The sequence below is a fragment of the Coregonus lavaretus genome (genome assembly GCF_964263955.1).
Source record: "Coregonus lavaretus genome assembly, chromosome: 3".
Lineage (NCBI taxonomy): Eukaryota > Metazoa > Chordata > Actinopteri > Salmoniformes > Salmonidae > Coregonus > Coregonus lavaretus.
Window position 1 is genome coordinate 67,696,110 of NC_139990.1, and position 16,535 is coordinate 67,712,644.

Genomic DNA, 16,535 nt, shown 5'->3' on the forward strand with positions numbered 1-16,535 from the left:
ACCAGCTGTGTCTATCTGTGTTCCAGGCTGAGCAGAAGGCTTCCATCCATTTGAAGTATCTGGAGGACCTGAGTCAGAAAGCCCCAGACTTCCCTATTCCGCTGAGAGCCCACATGGTGTGGGAGAGCATGGGGGTCAAACTCTCCTGCACCGTCCAGGGATGCCCACCTCCACGGGTCACCTGGTGAGCACTCACACTCAAGGCTAATGACCTCCATTGAACATCTCTGAAGACAGATAGGTTATTATATAGCTACACAAGTTTTGTCATGTTAACCTTTGATTCCTGAATGGAATATTGCTCTGATATTTGTGGGAGAAATTACCTGATTTGCTTCAGTATTAGCCTTGGCAATGTGTGTAACTGTCACCCTTGATAAGTAGATGCACTAAAAGACTAGCTGATGAAAATAATATGTGTTCAGTATTCATGACCTGAGCATAGTCAGAGCTGTGGATCAGATGACCTGCGGATCATTATTTTAACAATCCCAGATGGGACGCATGCATTCGACTGAGACGAAGCTCAAGGAGAAATGTGAGATCAAAAGCCATCTATATGCTAAAGGTGTCATGTTAGCTGTTGCATAACATAGATTAGCATAATTAGCAACGGGCAGGAACATGGAAAGCATAACAGTGGTCATGTTTAAATTTCATTGGGATTTTTGTTAGTTTACACCTAGACATTGGGACTGTTATTAACTCTCTCCTTCCCAGGTACAAGGACGGGGTACCTCTGAGTGCCTATGGCCAGGCCTGGAACTACAGTCTGAAACAGAAGTTTGGCCTCAACTCGCTGGAAATCAGAAGGTAACTGAAAGGATTTGCAAATGTATGCGTTTAGCACCCTGCTGTTCATTACGTTGTAGTTACTTCCACTCCCCTCTTCCATTTCCTCCCCCTTCCTTCTGAGTGAATACGAGAGTGAACTATAGTGTCTTCAGAAAGTATTTACAACCCTTGACTTATTCCACATTTTGTTGTGTTACAGCCTGAATTTAAAATGGATTAAATAAAATAAATGTCTCACCCATCTACACATAATACCTTGAGTACTTTAGTGCCTTGTTGCAAACAGGATGCATGTTTTGGAATATGTTTTATTCCATACAGGCTTCCTTCTTTTCACTCTGTCAATTTGGTTAGTATTGTGGAGTAACTACAATATTGTTGATCCATCCTCAGTTTTGTCCTATCATAGCTATTAATTCCTGAGCGGCTTCCTTCCTCTCCAGCAACTGAGTTAGGAAGGACGCCTGCATCTTTGTAGTGACTGGGTGTATTGATACACTATCCAAAGTGTAATGAATAACTTCACCATGCTCAAAGGGATATTCAATATCTGCTTTTCTTTATTTTTACCCATCTACCAATAGGTGCCCTTCTTTGCGAGTCATTGGAAAACCTGCCTGGTCTTTGTGGTTGAATCTGTGTTTGAAACGTACTGCTCAAACTGAGGGACCTTACATATAATTGCATGTGTGGGGTACAGAGATTAGGTAGTCATTCAGAAATCATGTTAAACACTATTATTGCACACATGCAACTCCATTTGACATTTTAGTCATTTAGCAGACGCTCTTATCTTACCTTTCGGTTACTGGCACTACGCTCTTACCCACTAAGCTACCTGCCGCCCATGCAACTTATTTTGTGACTTGTTAAGCACGTCTACTCCTGAACTAATTTAGACTTGCCATAACAAAGGGGTTGAATACTTATTGACTCAAGACGTTTCAGCTTTTCATTTTTAATCAATTTGTTCAAATTTCTAAAAACATAATTCCACTTTGACATTACAGGGTATTATGTGTAGGCCAGTGACAAAACATCTACATTTAATCAATTTAAAATTCAGGCTGTAACACAACAAAATGTGGAAAGAGTCAAGGGGTGTGAATACTTTCTGAAGGCACTGTACATGAGAATGTTGAGAATGTGATTTAGCTTTGGGCTCAGCCTGGAGCCAAGATGGCGGCACAAACACATGAGTCACCATTCTACCCCATCCCCAGGTGCTCTGTTGAGGATGCTGGGGAGTACAAGGTGGTTGCCAAGAGTTCTTTGGGTGAAGCTACTACCATTGCCACTCTGGTGGTCAACTGTAAGTAGCTGCTGATTCTGACAACTTTCATGGACATGTTATTCCTAATATGGACACCGTACATGCAGATTGCTCCTCTGCCTCAAATTCAGATAGATCATGTTAAATGGGTAACCATGTCACATTTCCCCCTTTGCTGCCCCATACTAGTCCATACTTGTTTTACTCATGTGAGACAACCTAAGGGGATGCTCATTCATACTTCTATGGGATCTAAATCACCATTCATCCTTACCAATTATTTCCAATTAATCTTGATCCAGTTTCCATCTGTAGTGATGGTTTGCACCTAGAGGACTGGGGTTCTATACCATATCAATAGCATACACCTTCAATCTAAACTAATTAGTGCAATACATAACATGCCATTATGAGTAATAAAACACGTGTAGCCTAGCGGTTAGCGTGTTGGGCCAGTAACCGGAAGGTTGCTGGTTTGAATACCTGAGCAGACAAGGTGAGAAATCTGTTGATTTGCCCTTGAGCAAGGCACTTAACCCTAATTTTCTCTGGGGGTGCTGTACTACTATGGCTGACCCTGTAAAACAACACATTTCACTGCACCTGCAAAACATCTTATTATTAAGACCAAAATAAAGTGTCTGTAGTCTACTGCCCACATGAACAGAACTTTGTGCCATTTGCTACACCACCACAACAACACTGTTGACAGCAGGGATGTTAATAATATTACAAGATTAATTAATTAAACTTTTCCCCCAGCTTCTTAATGGCCTTTTCTTCCTAGAAGGAGTGTGAGGGTGCCCTGACAATCCCGGGCCACTCCTTCTCCTCGTAGATCAATTAAATGGCGAAGGAGTAATGAGACACTTCAAGGGGCAAAGAGCTTCTATTCACCTATCATCCATATTTCACATGCTCACATTCTCCTTCGATTGTTTAAAATAGGTTAAAGGGAATATTAGTTGTGACGTGTATAAAATTGGCGTTTGCCAGGATTGATTTGTCTCTCTTTCTCTCTCCTTTCCCTCTCTCTCCCCCTCTGCACTCTCCCCACCCCTCTCTCTCCTCCTTGTTCCCCCACTCCACAATTCAGCATATCAAGGAGCCAAGGCCGCAATCGAAAAATCCTGGACCCCAAGTAAGTTTCATGAAGCGTCTAATGAAAAATGTCCTTTTAAATTTCTCTGCTACCTTTTGAAGTTCCCTCTCTTCTCCTACGCAAAGACTGAGCCTTTGAAGACACTGACACAACTCTGAGGGTCTGCTGCATGTGCTCGGAAATGTTTTGGCTGGGTTGGATGGCAAGGGGATGCTTATGGTTCATCAGAGTGTGTGTGTGGGGCACGTGTGTGTGTATGTGCTTGTGTGCATGAGTGTGCATATGTGGGCCTGTATATAAAGGAGTTGATTGGGAGGGGTAGGTGAATGAATCGCTACATTTCAGCGCCAGTCAGAGTCATGTATATTTCAGCACAGAGAGAGAGTGTGCGATTTGTTCACTTTTGCTGGCAGCTTTGGCGCCCTATACATATTAGCTATGGCACTCTCCCACCAAGATATTTAGCTAGTAGAGAGGCTGGTGGCACCCACAGGGAGACCATGAGTAGTGATTAGACACTGACTAATAACCAACATAATATTAATCTAGATTGTTTAGCACTGCTGTTTTGCCTTAGTAAATTACTTGCTCTTCGTAGATTGTGTCAGCATCACACACAACTGGATAAAACTGTTATTGACAATTACAAACTCACTGTTTAAAGTGGAGGCAAGTCACAATCAATGGACTCAGACAGTGGTGTCCTCTGCATTTTTTTAATGAAATAGCGAACATTCTGAATGAAGCTTTATCAGCATGTAATGCCATCCCATACTCACTTGCTGAGGAGAAAATGGGATTTGAATTGCAGAATGACATTAGCGTGGTGCTGAGACTTCATTATGCCATGTGGAGCAGGGAGATGGATACTATTATCCAATGTGGATTACCACCTAAAAAAAAGAGCAACCCCAGCAAATTTATCAGAATCATAACGGGGACATGCAGGGAATGATTGAAAAAGAGAGAAAGTTGGGGAGAGACGGGGAGTTATTAATTTGATGTGCATCCGAATGATTGCCCTGGTCTGTTATTTAGAAAAATATCATTATGGAAACATGTCTGCGACCTTCCAGATCTGTCGGTGGGAATGGGATCTGACAAGGCCTCGTAGTTTTCAGTTTTATCTCACAATTAGACGCTGTTTTGTTGACGGAAAAGGGGAGCTCTGAAAATGAAGAGTTTCATGTTGGTAAATTAGCTTTTAATGTTTAAAGAAATTCTGAAAGATATTGGTGTGTTATTTCACTATTTAATCTTGGCATGGGGTTGTTCAGTGACAGACATGTATTTGTTTAAAATCTATCACTTGATGGTTACGTTTTAGAGAGACAAATAATCTTGTTTTTTGCTAAATGCTGTACTGTATATCCACCTCACTCTCAGATAAATAAGTAGTACTGATAGGTTTAACACAGCCATATGTAACAAATAACTAAATTGTTTATAAATGACTGTACAAATGATACATACAATATTTAAAACATGTTCTTTTAAATATTATTCAAAACATTAATATGAGATCTGTATGTAAAACATTTATATTTTACATTTTAGAAATGTAGAATATGCTCTTATCCAGAGTGCCTTAGAGTAAGTGCATTCATCTTAAGATAGCTAGGTGAGACAACCACACATCCCATTCAAATATACAGGATACAAACATTCCATTCCAGCTAAACAATGGATATATAGTGTTTTGCAAAAAACACATTTTCATACGCATCTAAATTCTATGGATAAAAAAACTGTAATATTTTACACACATGAAGGTACCCGTAAGCAATCATTTATAATGAAAAAACACAAATGTGAAACATTTTGGGATATAGCGTTTTGGAAAATAAACTCTTCATATAATGTCTCAGGAATAATGTACCTTTTCAGAAATTGTAAAATGTTTCTCTCAATCGCATGTCTCTCATTAATCCTTTGTTTATCCCCTTGTGAGGGAGGCCATTTCAGGACAAGGGTGCATGCGTGCGAGAGAGCGAGTGAGTGTGTGTGTGTCCTTCGTGCGTGTGTGCCTGTGTGCATGCATGAGTTCCTGAAGATGGAACTTCCAGTTGGCGTATCTGGGCCTTCGTCCAGTTAATTAAGGTTCCTCTTTGCATTGTGCATTTTCACTCTGCTGCCACAAGTGAGAGAATCTCAGGGAGAGCAAAGCTTGTTACTCATTGCTTGCCGAGAATAACGGGATAACACTAGTGTCCTCCATAGCAATGAGATGGCAAACCTCAACTTCATCTGACATAACGTCATCATGAGACTGGAGATGTTGGGGAAAAAGAGTTCTCATCTCTGTGGATTATTTCCCATCTATATGTTTGTTGTTGCCTGTCACTTATTTCTCTTCTTCTTTTTCCTTCTCCGCCTCCTCTTTTTCCATCTCTTCCACCTCCTTTCATCTCCCTTTCCCTCTTCCTTTTCATCTTACCCTTCCTCCTCCCCCCACCCCTCCTCCTCCTCCTCTCCTCTTCCTCTGTAGTTGCAATGCTGGAGCGGGAGGCTCTGTTTGAGTTCAGCTTCCCTCCGACCTGGGTGAAAGAAGGGGACAACCTGACCCTGCAGTGTGCCTTCTCCTCGGCCCTGCTGCCCTTCCAACAGGACGTGGCCTGGTACAGAGATGGTGAGTGGAAGTGTTTATTAGCTTGTTCCCAGATCTGTTTGTGCAGTCTTGTCAACTCCTATCGACAATGACCATAGGAGTTGGCAAGACAGTACAAACAGCTCTAGGACCAGGCTAGTTTGAATCCTTCCCCAATGTCAACTAGTATTGGCATTGTTGGCTGTGTCGTCTGAACTGTTGAGAAAGCACGCAAGCCATCCCTGTGGAACACCTTCCTAATATTGAGTTGCACCCCCTTTCACCCTCAGAACACCCTCAATTTGTCGGGGAATGGACTCTACGAGGTGTCGAATGCGTTCGACAGGGATGTTAGACCATGTTGACTCCAATGCTTCCCACAGTTGTGTCAAGTTGGCTGGATGTCCTTTGGGTGGTGGACCATTCTTGCTACACATGAACATTTTGTCTCCTGAGTGGCGCAGTGGTCTAAGGCGCCGCATCGCAGTGCTAACTGTGCCACTAGAGATCCTGGTTCGAATCCAGGCTCTGTCGCAGCCGGCCGCGACCGGGAGACTCATGGGCGGCACACAATTGGCCCAGCGTCGTCCAGGGTAGGGGAGGGAATGGCCGGCAGGGATGTAGCTCAGTTGATAGAGCATGGCGTTTGCAATGCCAGGGTTGTGGGTTTGATTCCCACGGGGGGCCAGTATAAAATAAATAAAATAAATGTATTCACTAACTGTAAGTCGCTCTGGATAAGAGCGTCTGCTAAATGACTAAAATGTAAATGTAAATGAAACTGTTGAGCGTGAAAAACCCAGCAGCGTTGCAGTTCTTGACACACTCAAATCGGTGCACCTGGCAACTACTACCATATCCCATTCAAAGGCAGTAAAATATTTTGTGTTGCCCATTCACTATCTGAATGGCACACACAATCCATGTCTCAGTTGTCTCAAGACTTAAACATATTTCTTTAACATGTCTTCTCCCCTTCATCTACATTGATTGGAGTGGATTTAACAAATGACATCAATAAGGGATCATAGCTTTCACCTGGATTTACCTGATCAGTCTATGTCATGGAAAGAGAAGGAGTTCCTAATGTTTTGTACACTCAGTGTAAATTCAGATTATATGATACTGTCTCAGCTAAGATTAATAAAAATGAGAAAACTAGTCAGGTGTTTTATTGCGACCATCATCATCCTCCTGTTAGGGTGTCGAGTTCATCTCCAAAATACCTTCCTCACTGGGCACAGACATCAATTCAACGTCTATTCCACGTTGGTTCAACAGAAATTACGTGGAAACAACATTGATTCAACAAGTGTGTGCCCAGTGGGCTGTTGTTTGCTGCCTCAGCTTCTTTGTATTATTCTGATGCACATCACTTGCTAGAGGGTGCTGGGCCCAAGAGAACTTGTATAACCCGCACACACAAATGTTCCGCCATATACCTAAACCAGGCTAGTATTGTAAGTGCACAACATTTTGATCCAAGAGTGGATTTTTGTTAGCACCTACAGTGAGGGAAAAAAGTATTTGATCCCCTGCTGATTTTGTACATTTGCCCGCTGACAAAGACATGATCAGTCTATAATTTTAATGGTAGGTTTATTTGAACAGTGAGAGACAGAATAACAACAAAAAAATCCAGAAAAACGCATGTCAAAAATGTTATAAATTTATTTGCATTTTAATGACGGAAATAAAGTATTTGACCCCTCTGCAAAACATGACTTAGTACTTGGTGGCAAAACCCTTGTTGGCAATCACAGAGGTCAGACTTTTCTTGTATTTGGCCACCAGGTTTGCACACATCTCAGGAGGGATTTTGTCCCACTCCTCTTTGCAGATTCTCCAAGTCATTAAGGTTTCGAGCCTGACGTTTGGCAACTCGAACCTTCAGCTCCCTCCACAGATTTTCTGTGGGATTAAGGTCTGGAGACTGGCTAGGCCACTCCAGGACCTTAATGTGCTTCTTCTTGAGCCACTCCTTTGTTGCCTTGGCCGTGTGTTTTGGGTCATTGTCATGCTGGAATACCCATCCACGACCCATTTTCAATGCCCTGGCTGAGGGAAGGACGTTCTCACCCAAGTTTGACGGTACATGGCCCCGTCCATCGTCCCTTTGATGCGGTGAAGTTGTCCTGTCCCCTTAGCAGAAAAACACCCCCTAAGCATAATGTTTCCACCTCCATGTTTGACGGTGGGGATGGTGTTCTTGGGGTCATAGGCAGCATTCCTCCTCCTCCAAACACGGCGAGTTGAGTTGATGCCAAAGAGCTCGATTTTGGTCTCATCTGACCACAACACTTTCACCCAGTTCTCCTCTGAATCATTCAGATGTTCATTGGCAAACTCCAGACGGGCATGTATATGTGCTTTCTTGAGCAGGGGGACCTTGCAGGATTTCAGTCTTTCACGGCGTAGTGTGTTACCAATTGTTTTCTTGGTGACTATGGTCCCAGCTGCCTTGAGATCATTGACAAGATCCTCCCGTGTAGTTCTGGGCTGATTCCTCACCGTTCTCATGATCATTGCAACTCCATGAGGTGAGATCTTGCATGGAGCCCCAGGCCGAGGGAGATTGACAGTTCTTTTGTGTTTCTTCCATTTGCGAATAATGGCACCAAATGTTGTCACCTTCTCACCAAGCTGCTTGGCGATGGTCTTGTAGCCCATTCCAGCCTTGTGTAGGTCTACAATCTTGTCCCTGACATCCTTGGAGAGCTTTTTGGTCTTGTCCATGGTGGAGAGTTTGGAATCTGATTGATTGATTGCTTCTGTGGACAGGTGTCTTTTATACAGGTAACAAACTGAGATTAGGGGCACTCCCTTTAAGAGTGTGCTCATAATCTCAGCTCGTTACCTGTATAAAAGACACCTGGGAGCCAGAAATCTTTCTAATTGAGAGGGGGTCAAATACTTATTTCCCTCATTAAAATGCAAATCAATTTATAACATTTTTGACATGCGTTTTTCTGGATTTCTTTGTTTCTGTCTCTCACTGTTCAAATAAACCTACCATTAAATAAAATAAAATCAGCAGGGGATCAAATACTTTTTTTCCCTCACTGTATCTCTATTGAATATCTCTCCATCTCCCTTCCACAGGAGTCAAACTGTGCCAGTCCAGCAGGGTGGAGCTTCAGACTGCCCTTCGCTCCACCTCCCTCACCCTGAAGGGCGTGCACAAGGAGCAGGAGGGCATGTACATGGTTCGTCTGCGTACCTGGGAGGGGGTCAAAGAGCATAAAGCTTACATTTTTGTCAAAGGTAGGTTCTGGGATGTTTCGTGTGTATTTGCGGGTCTGGTGTGAGGTGGCCTGTTCCCTATAACATTCACAATGGAAACTCTGAGTTTAGAGTATTCATAGTTTTGCTTGTGAAAATGTGGCCACCATACCTTTGCTGGCAGCGGTGGGATTTCAGTGCCAGCAGGGGCACTATACCAACATTAAGGCAATAATAAGAAACCATAATGCCAAGAGCAAGGCAGCTGCCAGCTGACCTGTTATGATCTTCAAGCAACTAGCCAACACTACAATACAAGTAGCTTCTTCCTAAAGTTGCCTTGAGGCCTTGAGATAGGTCTGGGTCCCACAGGTGTCTGTGGTTGAGCTTAGCAGTAGTGCATTTCGAAACAAACCTAACAACTTCACAGTCACGTCCACTGAATGTTTCATGACTCCAGTCCCCCACACCTCTCCACCGCCTTATCCCTCCTCTCTCCCTCATCCCCACCACTGCAAACTCCCAGCCAGAGTAAAACCTCAATGTCACTAACAACCATTGCACTGCATTGTTTTTTCTGTCTTATTAAATAATATTCCCCCTTAACTCCTGCTAGAGTCAGAGTCATTAAGGAGTCTGGCTAACTCTGAGGCACGTGGAAGTGGATTTTTTCCGTTCTGAATTTGCATTACAAATGGGAGGTAAGAGAGAAGAGACAGGGGCTGTGTTTGGTTTAGCTTTATAGCTTATCAGAGAGAGAGAGAGAGAGAGAGAGAGAGAGAGAGAGAGAGAGAGAGAGCGCGCCACATGTAGGGACCTCTTCACCACTGTGTACAGCCAAGTAAAATTACAGACTGAGGGTGTCTACTAGTTCAACATGGTGCATATCAGCTGACATAACTACAACGTTTATGTCACTATTTTGAGACTCTCAATAGAATATGTCAAAATAGTGACATAAACATCGTAGTTATGTCAGCTTATATGCACCTGTGCTGACGTATTAGCTAGTTATCTGTGTTAGAGCCATAACATAATATTTGGTGACATATAGCTACAATGGTTAGATGTCAAACATTCAGACATTTAATGAGAGACATTTGACTGCAAGGACATTTATGAACAGTCATACTGATACCTAGGCAATTGGTCATGACTCATTGGCCTTAAAGCTGAGATCCGCGAAAGGTGAAATAGCTCCACTGGTCGCCCAAGGCGCATTTGTTATTGTTTTGTTTAACAAACGGAAGAGATTATCATCCAGCGTCGTGATTTAAAAAATCGTAGTACATACTCTGCTGTTCTATGGCGCGTGCAATGATGTCCGAGAGAAGAAAAGAAAACTGTGTTCGTTGTTTGAAGTAACGTCTTTTGTTGTTGTAATATCGCAAATGGACGTGGCAGTTTCACCGCAACGGATTTCTACTTTCATTTCTCACACTTGCAGCATAAACTGTAAGAAAGTTGGAAAGACATTTTGCCTGACATTTCTCTACTCTTTTGTTGGTGCAAAAGCAACAGTCCCTCAAGCCTTAGAGAATAGAAAACTGGTCTAAGACATGTCACATCTTATCTCTTTAATCCTCTTAACATAATTCCCTCATTCCTTCTCTCACTCCTATCTCTCACTCCTATCTCTCTTTCTCTCTCTCTTAGTCTGTCTGTCTGTCTGTCTCACTCTCGCTCTCTTTTGTCTGTCTCTGTTTATTGCTCTTCTTTGCTCTGTCTTTATAACTAATGCAGATTTGATGACCTGTTAATCTTACCTCCAGACAATACATCACCCTTCCCTGGCCTTGCTTTCACATGGCTGCTCCAGACAGACTGCGTGGGAGGGTTTAATTGAACTTCTGTGAAGTACATTACCTTGATTGCTTTTAATCCTCCCTCTCTCCCTTTCCCCCTCTCGCTCCCTCTAATTTGTACACCTTCTCGCCCTCACTTTCTCTGTCTCTCTCTTTCTCCCTTTGTCCGCCCCTCTTTCCCTCTGCGTTTCTCTCCATATCCCTGCCACCCTGTCTTTCTTTCCATGTCCTCCCTCTCCACCCTTTCTCCCTCCCCCTCCCCCTCGCCTTCTCCCTCCCTCCCCCTCCCTCTCCTCTTCTCTCCCGCCTTCCTCATTCCCTCCCCCTACTCAGATGCGTCTGCAGTAGTGTCTGGTGGTCCAGGCTCTCCTCTGGCCCTGAAGGTTTCTGATGTACAAAAGGACTATGTCTTCCTCACCTGGGAGCCCCCCAGTGCTGATGGAGCCTACCAAGTGGAGGGTTACTTTGTGGAGAGGTGCTTTTCAACTGTAACACCAGTGTTTCACTAGTGTATTCACCCTTATGTATGCTAGGGAATTTGTGTTTCCAATGTTAGGGCTGACAGTGAGGACAAAATTAACAACCACTGCATAATCAAAACAATTGCTTTGTGAGAAGGCGTTAAAGTTCACAGTCAGCCATTGTTATGTAAATTCAGTTATTGTTGTTTACTCCATATCAACAACACACAGCAATAAACTTACTCTGCTGTGTGTGAGGAAATTGAAACGGCAGATAAAACCCCAGCCAACTTTGATGTAATATCCATTTGGCAAAGCCCAAAGAAGATGGATGATATGCGTGATAATAATTAAACATGGAACACAGTGTTAACAGCATCAAAGCCCTCCCATACTTAACAGGTGGTCACTAATCACTGAAGCTGATCAATGCGCATACGTGCGCGCTCCTGTGTGTGTATGCATACTTTCATCATACTTAAACATCTTCTCTATTAAGCATGCAGAGGGCACATTAAAGACTAATGTTAGGTCTCTCTCTGATGTATTATAGTATATACAGTATATATATGTATATATACAGTACCAGTCAAAAGTTTGGACACACCTACTCATTCCAGGTTTTTTCTTTATATTTGCTATTTTCTACATTGTAGAATAATAGTGAAGACATCAAAACTATGAAATAACACATATGGAATCATGTAGTAACCAAAAAAGGGTTAAACAAATCAAAATACATTTTATATTTGAGATTCTTCAAAGTAGCCACCCTTTGCCTTGATGACAGCTTTGCACACTCTTGGCATTCTCTCAACCAGCTTCTTCATGAGGTAGTCACCTGGAATGCATTTCAATTAACAGGTGTGCCTTGTTAAAACTTAATTTGTGGAATTTCTTTCCTTCTTAATGTGTTTGAGCCAATCCGTTGTGTTGTGACAAGGTAGGGGTGGTATACAGAAGATAGCCCTATATGGTAAAATAACAAGTCCATATTATAGCAAGAACAGCTCAAATAAGCAAAGAGAAACGACAGTCCATCCTTACTTTAAGACATGAAGGTCAGTCAATACGGAACATTTCAAGAACTTTTAAAGTTTCTTCAAGTGCAGTCGCAAGAACCATCAAGCGCTATGATGAAACTGGCTCTCGTGAGGACCGCCACAGGAATGGAAGACCCAGAGTTACCTCTGCTGCAGAGGATAAGTTCATTAGAGTTAACTGCACCTCAGATTGCAGCCCAAATAAATGCTTCACAGAGTTCAAGTAACAGACACATCTCAACATCAACTGTTCAGAGGAGACTGCGTGAATCAGGCCTTCATGGTCGAATTGCTGCAAAGAAACCACTACTAAAGGACACCAATAAGAAGAAAAGACTTGCTTGGGCCAAGAAACACGAGCAATGGACATTAGACCGGTGGAAATCTGTCCTTTGGTCTGATGAGTCCAAATTTGAGATTTTTGGTTCCAACCGCCGTGTCTTTGCGATACGCAGAGTAGGTGAACGGATGATCTCCACATGTGTGGTTCCCACCCTAAAGCATGGAGGAAGAGGTGTGATGGTGTGGGGGTGATTTTCTGGTGAAACTATCTGTGATTTATTTAGAATTCAAGGCATACTTAACCAGCATGGTTACCACAGCATTCGGCAGCGATACGCCATCCCATCTGGTTTGCGCTTAGTGGGACAATCATTTGTTTTTCAACAGGACAATGACCCAGAACACACCTCCAGGATGTGTAAGGGCTATTTGACCAAGAAGGAGAGTGATGTGCTGCATCAGATGACCTGGCCTCCACAATCCCCCCGAAACTGTCGTTTCTCTTTGCTTATTTGAGCTGTTCTTGCTATAATATGGACTTGTTATTTTACCATATAGGGCTATCTTCTGTATACCACCCCTACCTTGTCACAACACAACGGATTGGCTCAAACACATTAAGAAGGAAAGACATTCCACAAATTAAGTTTTAACAAGGCACACCTGTTAATTGAAATGCATTCCAGGTGACCTCATGAAGAAGCTGGTTGAGAGAATGCCAAGAGTGTGCAAAGCTGTCATCAAGGCAAAGGGTGGCTACTTTGAAGAATCTCAAATATAAAATATATTTTGATTTGTTTAACACTTATTTGGTTACTACATGATTCCATATGTGTTATTTCATAGTTTTGATGTCTTCACTATTATTCTACAATTTAGAAAATTGTACAAATAAAGGAAAAAACTCTTGAATGAGTAAGTTTGTCCAAACTTTTGACTGGTACTGTATATATATATATATATTATATGCATAACCTTCCAGTCGCCTAGCAACACATACACTGCTTAATTTTCTCTCATGCTATTTGCTTTCTTTGTTTGCTTTTCCAGGTGGCATTGCTTCATGATTAGTATTGATTTATCGGCATTCGACAGCTGCTTTTCTTCTTCACACTTTCTTATAAATGAGTTGTGAGACTTGTTATTTTGAGATTATGTATTTGGGTTGAGAAATGATGGTCCTTTGTTGGCTGAAATGTGTTTTTCTTTTATGCAATCAATAATGTTTACAACTGTTTTTCATAATGACAAAATTGTATTTCATGGAGATATAACACAATTAGGGAAAGTTGCAGAGTGCTAAAAACTATTTTGTAAGTCAGAAAGTTCTGAATTAGATTTTTTGAAATCTCTGACCTTCTCCTTTCCCTTCTCATATGGTCTCTTTCTCTCTCTCTCTCGCTATCCCTCGCTCTCTTTCACTCTCTCTCCCTCTTCCTAGGTGTGACACTGGTAGTGGGCAGTGGGTGCGTTGTAATGACACCATTCAGAAGGCATGTCACTACCCGGTGAGGGGTCTGAGTGACAGCACCATCTACCAGTTCAGGGTGTGTGCCGTCAACCAGGCAGGTGTAGGACGCCCCTCTAAGGCTACCGAGCCTGTCATCACCACCGATCCTTTAGAACACACCAGAACTATGGGTAAACCGCACACTCAGATCTACACACCGAACACACTCTGGGTAGAGGTCATTACATAGAGAGAGACATAACATAGGCTAAATAGAACACACACAGTATGTATAGTGTGTGTGTCTGTGTGTCTGTGTTTCTGTGTTTCTGTCTGTCTGTGTGTGTGTGTGTGTGTGTGTGTGTGTGTGTGTGTGTGTGTGCTAAGTTCATGCACGAGAACATACAGTATGTGTGCGCGTGTGAGTACGTGAGTCCATGTGTGCGCTGTGGGTGGGGGCTATGAGAGAGTGAGAGGAACGGAGAGGACAGATGGGTGCGCTGGTCAGATGCTGTGGATCATTAGGCACAGATGAAGGACGGCCAGAAGGTTGTCTTGCCTCTGACTGTTTCCCCCATCTCTCTCTCTCTACCTCTCTCTCTGCTGAGCCCTAGCATGCTGGCATTGTATGGACGGTTTCTTCCATGTTATCTACTCATTGTGCTATAATGCATTTCATTTCTTTATTTTTCTCTCTCTTTTTCTTCTCAATCAGTTATCAAGGTGGACAGAGGTAGAGAGATCACCATCACCAAAGACCAGCTGGAAAGTGAGAAAGCACATATATCATCATTGTAGTACTATTACTAATAGTGTTTGTAGCTCAATCAATCAATCAATCAATCAATTTTATTTTATATAGCCCTTCTTACATCAGCTAATATCTCGAAGTGCTGTACAGAAACCCAGCCTAAAACCCCAAACAGCTAGTAATGCAGGTGTAGAAGCACGGTGGCTAGGAAAAACTCCCTAGAAAGGCGAAAACCTAGGAAGAAACCTAGAGAGGAACCAGGCTATGAGGGGTGGCCAGTCCTCTTCTGGCTGTGCCGGGTGAAGATTATAACAGAACCATGCCAAGATGTTCAAAAATGTTCATAAGTGACAAGCATGGTCAAATAATAATCAGGAATAAATCTCAGTTGGCTTTTCATAGCCGATCATTAAGAGTTGAAAACAGCAGGTCTGGGACAGGTAGGGGTCCCATAACCGCAGGCAGAACAGTTGAAACTGGAATAGCAGCAAGGCCAGGCGGACTGGGGACAGCAAGGAGTCACCACGGCCGGTAGTCCCGACGTATGGTCCTAGGGCTCAGGTCTCTCAGTTGGCTTTTCATAGCCGATCATTAAGAGTTGAAAACAGCAGGTCTGGGACAGGTAGGGGTTTCGTAACCGCAGGCAGAACAGTTGAATCTGGAATAGCAGCAAGGCCAGGCGGACTGGGGACAGCAAGGTGTCATCATGCCCGGTAGTCCTGACGTATGGTCCTAGGGCTCAGGTTCTCAGAGAGAAAGAGAGAACGAGAGAATTAGAGAGAGCATACTTAAATTCACACAGGACACTGGATAAGACAGGAGAAGTACTCCAGGTATAACCAACTAACCCCAGCCCCCCGACACATAAACTACTGCAGCATAAATACTGGAGGCTGAGACAGGAGCGGTCCGGAGACACTGTGGCCCCATCCGAAGAAACCCCCGGACAGGGCCAAACAGGAAGGATATAACCCCACCCACTCTGCCAAAGCACAGCCCCCGCACCACTAGAGGGATATCCTCAACCACCAACTTACAATCCTGAGACAAGGCCGAGTATAGCCCACAGAGGTCTCCACCACAGCACAAACCAAGGGGGGGCGCCAACCCAGACAGGAAGATCACGTCAGTAACTCAACCCACTCAAGTGACGCACCCCTCCCAGGGATGGCATGAAAGAGCACCAGCAAGCCAGTGACTCAGCCCCTGCAACAGGGTTAGAGGCAGAGAACCCCAGTGGAGAGGGGAACCGGCCTGGCAGAGACAGCAAGGGCTGTTCGTTGCTCCAGAGCCTTTCCGTTCACCTTCACACTCCTGGGCCAGACTACACTCAATCATATGACCTACTGAAGAGATAAGTCTTCAGTAAAGACTTAAAGGTTGAGACCGAGTCTGCGTCTCTCACATGGGTAGGCAGACTGTTCCATAAAAATGGAGATCTATAGGAGAAAGCCCTGCCTCCCGCTGTTTGCTTAGAAATTCTAGGGACAATTAGGAGGCCTGCGTCTTGTGACCGTAGCGTACGTATTGGTATGTACGGCAGGACCAACTCGGAAAGATAGGTAGGAGCAAGCCCATGTAACGCTTTATAGGTTAACAGTAAAACCTTGAAATCAGCCCTTGCCTTAACAGGAAGCCAGTGTAGGGAAGCTAGCACTGGAGTAATATGATCAAATTTCTTGGTTCTAGTCAGGATTCTAGCAGCCGTATTTAGCACTAACTGAAGTTTATTTAGTGCTTTATCCGGGTAGCCGGAAAATAGAG

At 43.4% G+C, this 16,535-nt stretch overlaps 1 protein-coding gene across 1 annotated transcript in view; it reads left to right on the forward strand.

Annotated features, from left to right (window-relative positions):
• LOC311115367 (myomesin-3-like) overlaps positions 1–16,535 on the forward strand; it is a gene marked incomplete at its 5' end in the record, with an annotated part of 63,940 nt that overhangs the window by 22,703 nt on the left and 24,702 nt on the right. Inside the window, 9 exons of the mRNA XM_084157299.1 lie at positions 27–184; positions 721–813; positions 2,019–2,107; positions 3,165–3,209; positions 5,659–5,799; positions 8,860–9,021; positions 11,118–11,259; positions 14,012–14,211; positions 14,736–14,789. Coding sequence (XP_084013425.1) covers positions 27–184; positions 721–813; positions 2,019–2,107; positions 3,165–3,209; positions 5,659–5,799; positions 8,860–9,021; positions 11,118–11,259; positions 14,012–14,211; positions 14,736–14,789 — 1,084 coding nt within the window. The remainder of the gene's footprint in view (positions 1–26; positions 185–720; positions 814–2,018; positions 2,108–3,164; positions 3,210–5,658; positions 5,800–8,859; positions 9,022–11,117; positions 11,260–14,011; positions 14,212–14,735; positions 14,790–16,535) is intronic.